The sequence below is a fragment of the Mirounga angustirostris genome, unplaced genomic scaffold (genome assembly GCF_029215605.1).
Source record: "Mirounga angustirostris isolate CCGP_5_RB_7025 unplaced genomic scaffold, mMirAng1.0.hap1 SCAF_3, whole genome shotgun sequence".
NCBI classification, from domain to species: Eukaryota; Metazoa; Chordata; class Mammalia; order Carnivora; family Phocidae; genus Mirounga; species Mirounga angustirostris.
This window is the reverse complement of record NW_026991711.1, coordinates 185,862,336-185,877,557: the sequence shown is the minus strand read 5'-3', so window position 1 is coordinate 185,877,557 and position 15,222 is coordinate 185,862,336. Positions and strand designations below refer to the sequence as shown.

At 43.3% G+C, this 15,222-nt stretch overlaps 1 protein-coding gene across 1 annotated transcript in view; it reads left to right on the top strand.

The window, feature by feature from the left end:
* The window catches only part of DNER (delta/notch like EGF repeat containing), a 299,636-nt gene that overhangs the window by 185,294 nt on the left and 99,120 nt on the right, over window positions 1–15,222 (top strand). Inside the window, exon 6 of the mRNA XM_064587206.1 lies at window positions 7,397–7,550. Within this exon, the coding sequence (XP_064443276.1) occupies window positions 7,397–7,550 (154 nt within the window). The remainder of the gene's footprint in view (window positions 1–7,396; window positions 7,551–15,222) is intronic.

Genomic DNA, 15,222 nt, shown 5'->3' with positions numbered 1-15,222 from the left:
AAACTAATGATGTAATGTATGGTGATTAACATAACATAATAAAAAAAAAGAACTCATCTAAAAAAAAAAAGAAAATGTGTGCTCTGATGACTCCTTTTTATCTAGGTTTTAGTGTCTGTCAGTGTTACAGGATTTTTGTCCCCTTAGTGCCTGTGGTTCTTGGTCATGCTGCTTCGAAGAATGAAGAGTATACCAGATGAAGAGTGGGGCCAGCAAAGCAAAGTCTGAAGTCTAGCAAGAGTATAAAGCTCCTGGAGAAAGAGGGAGCCCTGAGTGGGTTGCCCCTGGAGTTTCTAAGTTTAGGGGGTTTTATGAGCAGAACTATCTTCAGCAGTCAGGGTGTGCTGAATCGTGCCAATCAGGGCTTTGGGCATGTATCTGTCTACCTATTGGGTTAATGTCTCTGTGCTGATGATCCTTTTTGGCCATCTGGGGGCTTGGGTTTTAATTGCCCCTTTCCCGTGATATTGACAAATGCTTTGTGGTTAATTGTCTTATTTTATTTTTTATTTTTTAAAGATTTTATTTATTTATTTGACAGAGACACGGCGAGAGAGGGAACACAAGCAGGGGGAGTGGGAGAGGGAGAAGCAAGCCTCCTGCTGAGCAGGGAGCCCAATGTGGGATGGATCCCAGGACCCTGGGATCATGACCTGAGCTGAAGGCAGGCGCTTAACAACTGAGCCATGCAGGCGCCCCAAGTTGTCTTATTTTAGGACGTTTTGCAGAAGTCATTTCTGCAAAGGCTGCAAAGCAGAATGTCAGTGTGGTCCTGTCTAAGCTGCAAAACAAGATGTTAGTGCTGTTTTATCTTAGCTGTCCTGACTCCATATTTTCTTGTTGGGGACCCTGGCCCTGACTACCTACTCCTAACATCAGCTATGTGATTTCAGACCCAGACGACCACCCGGCTGGGTTCCTAGGAGCTGGAATAATAGGTCCTTGGCTGAGGTCCTTGCCAGGATGGGGCTTCTGTGGGCTCCCATCTCTACGGATTCAGGGTCAGTGCATTTTGGGGTGATGGGACAGCTCAGGCTGGAATCTGAGTGATCCTGCATTGTTACATGAGACAGTGGGGACTCACTGCATTCTCTTTTGAAAGTCTGCTTAAGACAATGTAAGCTCTCAGCAAAAGGGTCTGCAGAAAGCCCCTACTCAGGGAATCATCTTCATGAACAAGCACTTGGAGCTCTCCTTAATTAACTAAGAGCAGAAAGACGACAGAGCTTTCTATTGCTGGGAAACAAGACTCTACGTCTTGAACCTGCAGGTATCTAGAGAACTCGTTTAGAGAAGTCTTCTGAATATTTACCCATAGGCTCTGTAAGCAGGAATTGTTCTCCTCGCAGAGGCCTGGGCTGGGTGTGTCCTGCTCGTGACCTTGGCATGCTGGGGAAGCTGAGAGGCAGCCAAGCCTTCCCCTGGCACAGAGATGGCTGAGCTTCAAGAAGACTCTGCTGTTTAGAGGGAACTATGCTCAGTTACGTGATTCTTTTTGCCCACCTGAGAAAGCAAGCAGTCAGTTCTGTTGGGCAAGCAGAGCTTTTCCTGGCACTTGGAGATGAAAGAAGTTTCTGGAGTGGGACTTTACACCGGGGGAGGCTCAGTGATGCGCTCACAAGGTTCTCTACAACATCGCTGCAGGAAAGGTGCTAAGCGGATCCCACAGGGAGGAGTTGGACCCACATGCGGAGTGTGAGTCTCATTTTCCGAAGTTTTCACTTTCCTTTCTTGGGACTTAGCCAGATGCTTAAAATAAAAGCCACATAATTTCGTATTGTGGAAAATTTCAAGCACATATCCAAGTGAGAGTAATTTGGCAAACCACCATGTCTATGTCACCTGTCTCCAACAATTATTGATTCATTAGCTAGAGTTTTGATCTTGCAGATGTTCATACATTGAACTACGAATAGCCCAGACATTGTTTGGAAGCAGGCTGGCCCCTGGTGGAAATGGAAATTGGCCCGGAGAGTCCTTTAGCCAGGAGAGGCTCAGATAATCTTTCCATTTTAGAGGTTTAGGGGCCCGTTACTCACCTTCTGGCTTGGGAATTGCCCTCCAAATTCTGTTCCAGTATCCCCTTTAGTAAGAATGTGTGGATGAAGAATGTGTGAGTCACTATGAAGCTGTCTTAGCAAAACACAAGATCCTCAGAGATAGACAAGGAAATAGGGGAAGAGGACCCCTTACCTTCACAGGACTCTCCTTGAAGGTTGTCTTCAAGCAGCCCCTTATGAAGTCAGCTTAATTCAATGAACAGTCGAGCATCTATTATGTATGAGTAACTGAAGTCCCAAACGTCAAGGACCTCCAGTCCTGGTGAAAAATCGTCCAATCAAGGTTTTCAAGTCTTTTCATGAGTGATTAGGCACTTTATGTACAAGAGATACTTTCAACTCTCAGGAAGGATATTTTTACTCTATTTTGAAACCGTATTTGAATAAATTTGGTATTATTCTTAAGACTAAAAGAAATTAGAATCAATGAACCAAAAGGATAGTCAGTGATGCCGATAAGGAAGGCAGCCAGACCTTAAAAGCAGAGGTAGACAAACCACATGATCTGGAGCAAGAACCAAAATACCACAGTTGTTGGGGTTATTTTAGAGTCAGGGTGAAGGGCGCCCCCGCGTGCATCTCTGGTACACAGACCAATGCAGTGACGATAGGACAATATTCAGCTATGCGTGGGAAAGGTTTGGAATCGATGATACAGATTTAAGCCTTGACCTTATACTTGCTGGCTGGGACACCTTCCAAAATGTATCTGACCTCCCTGTTGAGTCTATTCTCAATTCCTATAATGGATGGGATAACAGCCACCTGACAGATGTGGTGAAGATTAATGAGATAATTCAATGTCAGCAAGCTCTATAAACAATGAGATTCAGTGTCTAGTCAGCTGGGGCTTTTATGTTCTTACTGATGTCACAGGGACACCAACAAGAGATAAATGTATTTTCTGTATACTTTGTTTAAGGGAGAGAGTAAGATAGAATGGATGAATTCTGACCCTGAAAGAGAGAAATAAAGCTCCTCAGAAAACGCGTCTCTGTGGGATGATTTGTTTGTGACGATTAGGCTTTACTGAGAAGTGACAGGTGCAGAGAATGAAACAGAAAAAGTGAGATGGGCCAGATTGTCAAGGGCCTTGTGTGCCATGCTGGGGAATTTGGACTTACTTATCACACATCTGACTCCATATTTCATAAAGTATTGAAATATTAAAAAGTACAAAAACATAAGTCCCAGTCAGAGAAGACATAAATTAGAATGCAACATCCAAATTAGGAAGAGGACACATAGAGATCACAGAGCTCGAGATAGCTGTTAAAGCTGAACTTCCTGTAGACTCTGAGCATGTCGCAACCAAATCAAAAAGGAGGAAAAAAAAGGGCAGTCCCATCTGCATTGTTCATGAGGACAAGACATCAGCTCTCATGACTAACAAAACTTTTACTGGCACTTAAATGAGTGACTTTTCTTGGGGAGGACTTTATAAAGGAGGCACAAAATAATGTGTGGCATAGAATGTTCTCTCCAGCATCCTAACGGTAAACACAATAGGAGGTTTAATGGGCTTGATTCTTATAGGGTCCCTCTCTTCCCCTTCCCGACTTATTGTTCCCCATGGCATTTATCATCTCATTTACTACATTATTTACCTGTTCATTTTATTTATCATCAGCCAGCACTAGTTTATCATTTCTAAGAGCCAGTCTTGTTCATTCTTGTGTTTCCAGGTCCTAGAACAGTGCCTGGCACATAGTAGGTGCTCAGTCAATATTTGTCATATGGATGTCATACGAATGCAGGTGTGACTGAAACTTTTTAAACCTGCAGCTTTTCAAAGTGAGCTTCCCATCACCGAGAAAGTTCCATTAATGTACAAATGGAATATTGGACATCAAGCTGTTGGGGAAAATTGAGATTCTGCATTGGGTTTTAAGATTAATCTCTGAGAGTCACTTTGCATTTTCCTAAAAAAAATACTTTTACATGTAAATATACAATAATTTTGCAAGGAAATAGCTTTGCAAGGAAATAGCAAGGAAAATTAGTAGCTACTTTTAAGATTTATTTATTTTAAAGAGAGAGAGAGAGCGCGCAAGCATTGGATGGGGGGAGAGGGGCAGAGCCAACTGTGTGCTGAGCGGGGAGCCTGATGTGGGGCTTGATCTCTAGACCCTGCGATCATGACCTAAGCCAAAACCAAGAGTCAGACACTCAACCAGCTGAGCCACCCAGGCACCCTGCCCCGCTAAGCTACTAATTTTAAGTAAGTCCATTTTGGCTTTTATGCTCGTTAAGTCAATTGGACCTAGATTAGTGCTGCCATAGTGGGTTAAACTTATTAAGGTTGGTATAACGTTTACAACTTTCAGTGATCACAGTTTTCCACAACAAAGATGCTAACAACAGGGGCACCTGTGTGGCTCAGTCGTTAAGCATCTGCCTTCGGCTCAGGTCATGATCCCAGGGTCCTGGGATCGAGCCCCAAATCGGGCTTTCTGCTCGCCGGGAAGCCTGCTTCTCCCTCTCCCTCTCCCACTCTCCCTGCTTGCGTTCCCTCTCTTGCTGTGTCTCTCTCTGTCAAATAAATAAAATCTTAAAAAAAAAAAGATGCTAACAAGATAGTTTCCTAGTAAATATTCATGGCTTCTTACAAATCAAGTCTTGAAGCTTAATATTAAAACAAACCTCTTAATAGTGTAGGAAAGCTCATTGTTCTTAGAAAATAGACAGGAAGAAATCTAACTTTATGGACCATATGATACAGAATACATAAAAACTTAAGTAGATTTTATGGTCATGTGTATGTAAACACTTGTGAATCTTCCTTATCAATCAATCAAAGTTTAAGAATCAATTCCATGTTTTGCTTGGTCAAAAACAATTGTTTCAACAGTTTCTTAAAGTTTCTTTCAATGTTCTGGCTTAAAACAAAGCAAAACCAAATGTGTGGCTTCTGTTTTAGCTTTAGATTTAATAAAAGCTAACTTGAAGATATTTGATTTGGTGTTTTTAATAATTTATTTCCACAAGCAACGTATTTTCCATGGAACATAACAGATGAATTGTATGCAAAATGCATCCCCCAAACAGCCAAAGAAATTGATCTGCAATATGGAACTGCTGGATGCAAACCAAGTAAATTTCAGAGGACAACTGCCAAAAATAATGACACATAGTAATTTATTATGATGCTGAGGCCCATTTTGCCCACACAGTGTTTACATTTCAAAGGCAGTCACAGATCTGCAGATGCACAAAGGGCTCCAGACAAGTCCCTGCAAATATCAAAGGTGTACTCTGTTGCACGTTGGGCAAGGATGAGATTTTCCTTAGAATATAGTTCTAGAGGAAGAGTTTCCTATTTAAAAAGCTGCCTTTCTAACAGCCTTGATGCGGCTTCTCCCAGCTTTGAACTACAAAGTCCTGCAAACACAAACAAAAGGAAAAAAACCACCTCACGTTATCCTGAAAAAGCACATAGGGAGTCAAGAATTGCTAGCAGGCAGAGCGAATTTCCATTTGCCAAAAAGACATGTGAGAAAGGATGGAAAGAGAAGGCAGAAAATTTAACTCTTAAGAAGAAAAGCCATTGCTTTTATTCCACTTGTTCTGGTTTCTAAGAATGTGTTCTTAAACTTAAGAATTGATTATGCAGATTACAAGGATTTCTCCTGTTCCCTCAACAAAAACATACCTACACAAAACCTGGCAGTTTGGTCAAGCTAAATGTCACATTTGACGGGTCTCTTTTTTTTTTTTTTTTAAAGATTTTATTTATTTATTTGAGACAGAGAGAATGAGAGAGACAGAGAGCACATGAGAGGGGGGAGGGTCAGAGGGAGGAGCAGACTCCCTGCCGAGCAGGGAGCCTGATGCGGGACTCGATCCCGGGACTCCAGGATCATGACCTGAGCCGAAGGCAGTCGCCTAACCGACTGAGCCACCCAGGCGCCCCACATTTGACGGGTCTCTTGCTTGGTTGCTAAGGTCATGGGTCCATCCACTCCTGGTTTAGTCACTTTGGGGGCATCCTGTTAGAGTATAAGCTATGATCTAATTGTGCAAGGGACAGTTTTTCTTAGAAAAGGGGTCTGGTGGGGATGGGGCAAGTTAGATGGAAAGCACTAGAAGTATGGCTACAAATAGAATGCGTCCATAATACAATTTTGCATAATGCCTCTGTGGGTGTTCCTTCCAAGAATACAAGGTTGAGTGAGGACTAGGGCATCTAAACATTCACATATTGCTAGGTCAAAGACAAAAAGAAATAGATTATTGTTTTTCAAGAAGCTAAAATGGCATTTGATAAAATTCAGTCCTCATTCCAGCTTTCTCCTTAGTGATAAATTCTACAGATCTCCCTTTGAAATCAAGCTTACTCTAGAAGAGCCAACAAAGCAAACATGAGGGCTGGAGAAGGGTAGGGGGGGGGGATGTTATCATTATTTGCAATTGATATACAATTTTGGGGGATTTTGTTTTATCTGGAAAACCCAAGATAATCAAGTGTTTTAAGTATTAAGTTTTGTTTATGCCATTCTCCTTTGCTTCCTCCATACCCCTCTTCATGAAGATCTGCAGTAACAACCTACATTGCTTCACACAGGGTTTGGGACCAGATTAGTGTTTTTTTGGTGTGTTTTTGTTGTTGTTGTTGTTTGTTTTTAGATGGTCACCACCCTCAGGGATTAAGGAGTGAAGAGAGCAGGAAGGCTCAGTTTTATTTGGATTTTACAACTATCTCAGGAATGAAGAAGCTTCCAACCAAATGCAGTGCTCTGGGACTGAGTTATGGTCTTTCACTAAGATTACAGGAATACCATAAGCCAAACAGGATGCTTACTAGAATTACACTCTTTATTTTCCCTTGCACTCAGTTCGTCTGCATAGCTGTACATTGACATCGAGGCTAATTTACAGGGGGATTCAGTAAATTCTCTCGATGCTCTGGAAGGTGGTCAGAGCAGGACATTGGACGAGTGCTATCTATGCTGCAGGATCTTAGTTGGTGTGACATCTCATTTAATGGCTGGAGCACAATATATCTGCTCTAGCAAAATGGTCATTTCCATGTCAGGCCAGCAAAACTTCATTTTTGTGTAAAACATAGTTGTCTTTTCCACTTTTTATTTTAGCAAAAAGGAAAGATGGCTGGGATAAATATCAAAGAAAGAATGAGAAAAATAAATGTTTGAAAATTAAAGTGTAAGGAAATGCACACCATTTCTCTCAAAGCTATGACTTTAATCAGATCAAAATATAAATGATGCGATTCAAGCATTCGGTATTGGGAGCGGTGCTTTGGAACTTTGAGATTCACAGCCTGAGCATACATTTTAGAGGACTCATGCAACACAGATGGTATGTTTGTGTTTTAGGCAACGTTTTCCTGTACCTGTGAGGATCCGTACGTGGGTACTTTCTGTGAAGAATTTGATGCCTGCCAGCGGAAGCCCTGTCAGAACAATGCCGGTTGTGTGGACGCAAATGAGAAGCAAGATGGGAGCAATTTCACCTGCGTCTGTCCTCCTGGTATGATTTGCATAGATTAGTTATCATATATCTCTCTGTCGAAGATACACTTACTAAGTAAGGGTGGCTAGGTGATACATTGTTCAGCTTCAAGGCAAGGCAACTTTAAGATCTCATTTGATTCCCTCAGGCTGTGAGTCATAGGCCTGGGAATGGAAGAGGGAAATTCACATGGGGATAGATATCCTGTTCCTTGGCTGGCTTTCTGACATCAGGATGCTTCTGCCTTCGCGGTCCACCATTTTTGTTCTGGGGTAATGATATGCTTGGTCAAATAGAGGTCTGGACATTTCAGAAACAGTTGTGCAAATATGTGCCGAGTGTGGACTGGGACTGTGCTGGGTGATTATGCTCAGTAACAAGAAAAATCCAGGATAATCTATGCAGGTTGCTAAATAAAGCCACCTCATCTTTCCGTTTATGTTAATTTCCTTTGGTTTGTGTATGTTCATTAGGCCAAGTTCTTGGTACACTGTTTTCCACAATGGGCGGGGGGTCTTCAACGTTCCTAGATCAGTGTGGGGGATTGGTGGGTATTACATGAGACTTTTGAATCCTCGGATCCCAATGGGCGACCAGTAGGAGAGTGCAAGCCAGTGCCCCCAAACTTCTGTGCTCTGCAGTCATCTTAGTTGACTTACTGTTTAGCCAACTCGATTGTTAACACTCAAGGAGAAGGAATGGCAGTTACCAGTGAACATTCTGACACAGCTATTTTGATACAGCTTAAAAGTCAACACCAAGTTCCTCCTTTTTTACTATCAAATAGCATGCAAAATTGGCATCACCTTTCCTTTTCTCTCATCCTGTTGCCAACATCTGCCTCTGCGTGGGGATTCAGGATGAGGTAGGAGTTGGGGAAGGCCAGAGGGATGGAGTGAAGGGGCAGCTGGAGTCATGAAGTGCTCATTATAAGAAATAGGATCCAGTGGTGCAAAAGTTTATAGACAAAAGGTGAGAGTTCTTCACTCATCTCTCCCAACCCAAAGCATCAGTCACAGGGGCAGGTTAATAATCTGGTATATTCTTTCTAGACCGGTGTGTGTGTGTGTATGTGTGTGTGTTCTATGTGCAAGTGTGTGTATTTCTCTTGCACACCAGATGATTCAGTATTTTTCTATATGCCTTTTGAAAAAAGTGATTATATTATACATACTGTTCTATAACTTGCTTTATTCCAAGTATATTTACCAGTAGATCATAGACAGCCTTTCATGTCAATATGTATGGATTTGCCTCATTCATTTTAACAGTTTCACAGTGTGTCTCCTAAACTTGTATCTCCAGGTCAGACTCCCTCCAAACTCACTCACCTACTGTTTACTTGGCATCCGCATTTGGATGTCCCAGGCCACCTTAAGCTCAGCCATTTGCAAAATGGAGCTCATCATGCCCCCTTCCCACTCTGCTCAGCTTCCAGTGTTCCATCTGTTTCTATAAGCCAGACATTTGCAAGTCATCCGAGGTGCCTCCCTCTCCCTCTCTGTCCACACCCCTTCTACCTCCAAGGATTCTTCATTTTACCATCTAGAGACCTGTCAAATCCAGCACCCTCTCTGCAGCCCCACGGCCGCCACCCCTAGGCCAGCTGCCTCTGCCCCTTGTCTGCGCTGCTGAGGTCACCTCCCACTGCTTGTCCATGCACTCCTGACTGTGCTGCATGCTGAACCAAAGTGATTGTGCCAAACTGAGCCCTCACTTTTGTCCCCATAACCTCCCTTCTCCACCTGGTGGCAGGTGATCGTTTTCCTATGCAGATCTGATGTAGTTGCCTTCCTCCTTCAATCCCTTCTCTCCATTGCTCTTTGGTCCATGATCTGTCGCTCGCCTGCCTTTCCAGCCCCATCTCACTCCACTGTCCGTCTTGCTCTGGGCCTGGCCACCTTGGTCTTTCATGTCCCTGACAGCCCGAGTGAGCTCTTTCTGCTGCAGGGCCCACCTCTCTTCTTTGGGCCTGGATGGCTCTTTCTCCTGCTTCCCTTTGGCCTGGGTAACTACCCCCAGGTTTTTGTTTCAGGCCTCTATGAAATGCCCCCTGTCCTCTGGAAGCCTCACTAAATGCTGCTAGTCTCTCTCCCTTTTCCTCTTTCATAACTGTGTGCTCCTTCCCTTGACACCCTGCCTCTGTTTTCAGTGTGCATTTACATGTGTGGTCTTCTGATTACTGCCTGTCTTCCCCATCAGCGTTAACCTCATGGGAGCGGGGCCTGAATCAGTCTAGCTCATCATTGTATCTCACAGGGTCTGACAAATCATGGGCACTTACTCAAGGTGTTGATAAGATGAATTAATGAAAGCATGTGAACATAGCCTCATGTTTTAAACCATTCCTCTAGTGATGGGTCCTTAAGATGTCTTCAGTTTCTCTTTTATGAGTAATGTCAGAACAAATAAAGAACCTTCTATAAATAGTCTCAGTCAGGTCAGTGGGTGCAGCTTGTCATTGTTTGGACTAAAATGACTTCAGTTTGATATTTTACCCAAGTCTGTTGTCAAAGGGCATTTCTCCATTTTATTAAAGGAACTCATGTGTACAGAATTGGAATGGTCATAATGCGTGGTTGGTGACGCTCTTTCATTTTGTCCATATCCTGCTTTTATATATTTACTTAGCTATTTTAATAATGTAATAATCACTGGTGAAACCAACATCAAAACCAGAAGTTCAGCCCCATAAGTAGTGATTGTCATCTAGGGGTGACAATCACTCTGAATCTTGAGTTGATCAGTCGTTTGTTTTCCTTTTTATAAAGTTTTAATATTTAAATGTTTTTGTAGAAGCATTTAGTTTTGCTCTAATTATTTTCAATTTATAAAAACAGCAGCATGTGTGAATGCTGTTATGGTGTCGTGCATGTAGTTCTCTGGTGCTTCCTTTTTTCATGAGATGCATCCATATTGTTTGAGTTCATTCTTTTGGGCTGCTATATAAAATTCCATTCATCTACACCCCCGTGGACAGGGACTGATACACATCTGTGTTATGTCTTCTGTTGTATATGTATTAGAAACTGTTTTAGGTATCCACCTCTGAGTGGAATTGCTGGAACATAGGATATGTAATGGATCACTTATAGGAGGTCACGCCAGCCTCTTTCGCAAAGTGGTTTTGCGCTAATAAGTCCTCCCACATGTGATGCATAATTGGTTTTGTGAATTCATATCATCTTCAAGGTTTTGTAGTGTCAGAGGTTTTAATTTTTCCTAACTAAATGGGTGTAAAAAGGTGTCTCATGGTGGTTTCTGTACTTTGTGGTTCTCTAATGACACTGAGCTCCTCTTCATGTGTTTATTAGCTGTGTGTGTCTTTTCTATGAAATACTGTCTTTCTATCCTTTGTTCCTGTGTGTGTATGTGTGTGTGTTCTTGTTGGTTGGTAAGAATCCTTTGTTTCTTTTTGATACTAACCATCTGTCTGTTGTGTGAATTGCAAGTATTTTCTCCAAGTTTGTAAATTGTCACTTTGAGGGGTCTTTGGATGAATGGACATTCTTATTATGTTTTGCAAACTTTACTTCTCTAGTTATTACATTTTATACCCATTTAAGAAAATATTTCTTTGCCTGAAGAGCTAAAAGATATTAACCTATATTTTCCACTCAGCATTTAAAAATGTGGTTTTTGCCAATCTTTACTTAATATGAATTTTATTTTTGTGTATATGTTGTTTGAGATAGGGATCTAATTTCATCATTTACTATAATTTTATTTTTCTTCTTCTTTGAAAGTACCCCATATGTGTAAATATGGAGTATGTGAAACTTTATACTGTGTCCCTCCTTCTAAAAAGCTACCGACAGAATTAGGAATGACTGGATGCCTAATACACTTTTAACTGTGCTCTCAGGCATTTCTGCACTGTCATGATTTAACTATTGATTTGAAATTTTCAGAAGCGTAAGTAACTATTTTTGCTTCTTAGTGGGGAAAAAAATTTCACCTTTATCATCTAAGAGGGCTTAACATCTTCCATGTCAATAGCACATCCTGCCTAGGCGGCACATATATGTATGTAGGATACTCCATGGGACTTCTAAAAATAGCAATAACAATACAAAATACTTCGACTCTCAGTTGGCATCAGGGCCAGGGAGTTGCATTACAAGAGTATGAATTTTGATAATTCTACTTAGATTCAGGGACAGTCTGGTGATTGCCAGTCCTGCCTCTGTCAGGGTCTCCCCAACTCCCAGCAGCTTTCCTTCCTTGCCTTTTGCAGAGCTGGGTCTGTGTGCTTCCCTTCACCATGGCCTCCATTCGTCCTCATGCTCTAGAACAGATCCTAATCCGAGCTAGAAGAGATTTAGGAAAGGTCACCCTGGTGCCCTCGCTCTTTGCTCGTCTACTTTCTGACTTCTTCCTGCTGTTCTCTTAAGCAGGGTTCTACCTTCTCAGTTCTCATTCCCAGTAGGGCAAGCCCCTCCCCCTTCTAGCTTCTAGCTCCGCCTCTCAATAAGCTGCTCCCTGCACACGCGCGTGTATACACACACACACACACACACAAATAGCTACTGTTTATTCAGTGTTTACCACCATTACATTCTATTACTCTTTATTTCTCCGTCCCCTGTCAGTGCCAAGCCCCGTGCCTCGCATATTCATAGACACAGAATATGTGATTACATTGAAATGTAGCTTCTTTAATCAGGATTTATTTTATCAAAGCCTTCTAATGTTGAGAATATAATTTTTCCTCAAAGGAGCTATTACTTTTTCTGAAAAGAATAGCTGTGATAGATCTTCAAAACTGTCACTGCCAAAATATTATTAACATTGAGCAAAGCATTTTTCAACTTCAGAGTGCTTCATTGTTCTAGCTTATTGGGCATTTCGGCCCCTTAAAACAAACAAACAAACAAACAAACAAAAAAACCTCTTCATTTCTGAGGCACAGAGAACGTAGTGTGTGTTCCTGTCCCCGCTCTACCCTTAAACACTGAGTGTTGCTCAAGTAGGTGTCCAGATACCTCCGAGCAGTGAGTTAGAAGAGGGTCACCTTTTGGAGTCACCTCCTCCTGGAGACACGTCCTGAGTAGGATGGGCTGTAGGTGCTCACACCATCCTCACTCACCTCAGGAAGTCAATGTTCAAGCAGGTGAATGCCTTTTTTTTGGCAAGTGGCTTAGTTCAGAGGTTCAGAGTGGAAGGCACCTCAGGGCTCGTCTCTGGACATGGGGCACGGGAAGCAAGGGTGACCCTGGGAGGCTGAAGGATTTGACCAAGGTCTGCAAGCTCATGGGAGACACAGGATTTCAGGCCTCTTCACTCTGTGTCACACCAGCTTTGGGTCAGAGTACATATTTACTGCAACATATCCATGGTTTGTGAATTTTACATTAGTTATGAACAGAGCGGGAGGTGTGGCCCTCTCTGATGGGCTGCGAACACATTGCCCACGAAGCTGTTCACCTGCTCACCACCCGGGACCAGGGGACAAACTGAACTGTAACTTGCCGCTCAGGATTTCAATCCAGCCCCTTCTGCTTACTAGTCATGTGACCCACCTTTCAGCTCTCGGGTGTCCTCATCTTTAAAATAAGGGGTTGTATGAAGATCACTCATTCATTCAAAAATTGCTTGTTGAATATTGACTATGTGCCAGGCATTTTCCAGGTGCTGGGAATACATCTGTGAAACAGCTAAGTCCCTGTGTTCATGGAGGCCACATTTTAGTGAGGGAGATGATTCAACAATGTGCACATGTGTGTTCCTTGGTGTGTGTGTGTGTGTGTGTAGTCAAGGAAAATGGTCAGGCAGTGATAAGTGCAATAAAGAAATAAAACAGGTGATGAGATCAAGAGAAATGGGAGCATGATTACAGGTAGGGTGATCAGATGGGGCTTCTCTGAAGGGAAAGTACTTGTGTAGAGACCTGAACAAAATGATACACATTGTGAGCAATGTGCCTATTGTGGAGAATAGCATCTAGGCAGAGGGAATGGTACATGCAAAGGTCCTGAGATAGGAATACAGGCACAGTACCAGTGGATGAGACTTGGCGCTGGGAAGGAAGCTGGACCAGACCATGGAGGAAGGACAGGGGTTTTATCCAAAGATGACAGGAAGATGTTCAAGGGTGTGAAGTGGGGCAGGCCATCTGACTTCTCTCTTGAAAATATCACTCTGGACCCTGGTGAAGAAGAAACACAGGGAGGGAAAATGGGGAAATTAGTCTCCAGGCAAAAGAGAACCACGGCTTGAGCACTGTGGTGTGGGCAGTGGTGGAAGTTTGGATCTGGGATGTATTGAAGGTATTGCTGGTAACACTTGTTTGGGGGGGATGAGTGTGTGGTGTGAGTGGAGGTGGGAGATGTGGATGGCTCTGGAGATTTTTTTTTATTAATAACAACTTTGTTGAGATACAACCCACATACCATCGAAGTGTATGATTCACTGGTTTTCAGAATATTTACAGAGTTGTGTGACCATCACCATAGTCCATTTTAAAACATTGTCATCTCCCCAAAAAGTAGCCCTCTATCCTCCACCTGTTGTCCCCTGACCCTGCTACCTCCTCCCCCCAGCCCAAGGCCACCACTGATCTACTTCCTGTCTCTATAGATTTGCCTATTCTGGACATTTCATGTAAGTTGAATTATTTGATATGTGGCCTTTTGTATCTGGCTTTTTTCACTCAGCGTCACATTTTCAAGGTTCATCCATGTTGTAGCACGTATCAGGGCTTTGTGCCTTTTTATGCCTGAATAATATCCCCTTGTATGGAGACACCACATCTTGTTTATTTGTGCATCCACTGAGGGCTGTTTCCACCTTTTAGCTGTTGTGAATAGTGCTGCTGTGAACCCCACCCTCATTATGCTCTCTCTTCTCTACTCCTCCAGGGTCTTACGCTTCTAGCCTTTTGTCTTCCTCTGTCTCTGCCATCCTCCATCCTCCACCTTCATCCTTGGCTTCTCATCAGCAGGGATTCCAAGGTCTCATCTTAAATCCAGTCCCTAACAAGCAAAAATTTAGTAAGTCCTTGCTGCTGCTTCCATATGTTTGTCTCCCCCTTCCCTTTCCCCCTCCCCCCCTCCCTCATCTTCTTCATCACTGCCACACGTTGGTCTATGTCAATTTACTTACACTTCCTTTCTCTTCGTATCGTGAAACTTCTTCTCCGGGGTTATTGGTGGAATCCTTCCCACTCATTTCCAGGGCTCTTTCTTTGTCCTCGTCTCTTTAGAAGCACTTCTCATCTGGCTTACAGAGCACTGCATGGTGTCTGCTCTCCCGAGACCAGTCCGGCCCTCCTCCCCACCCCCCCACCCCCAGGGAGCTCCTATCTTACTGCTCTCCTGCTGCTTCCCTCTGCTTTGACAGCAGTTACTCGTGCTGAGCTGTCACCTCTCAGTGTTTGGATTTCAGATCCTTCCTTCCCTCCTGTCACCTCAGCTCTGGCACTTTCATGGACTTGGCCCTGACCCCCTGCTGACGCCTCAGGCCCTCCTCAGACTCAACCCCAGACCCACGGGGTCCTCCTCCCTCGACCTCCCACACACACTTTCAAGCCTGACTTTTTCTGAGGGGTCTGGTTTCTATCAGTGGTGCCTTGTCACTCAGGCTGGCCCCTCAGGCCTCACCATCCACCCCCTCGTCTCATTTCTCTCTGGACCGTCACCAGGTTTGCTCTGTTGTCAGTGATTTCCCATCAGCCCCAGCTCTTCCCCAT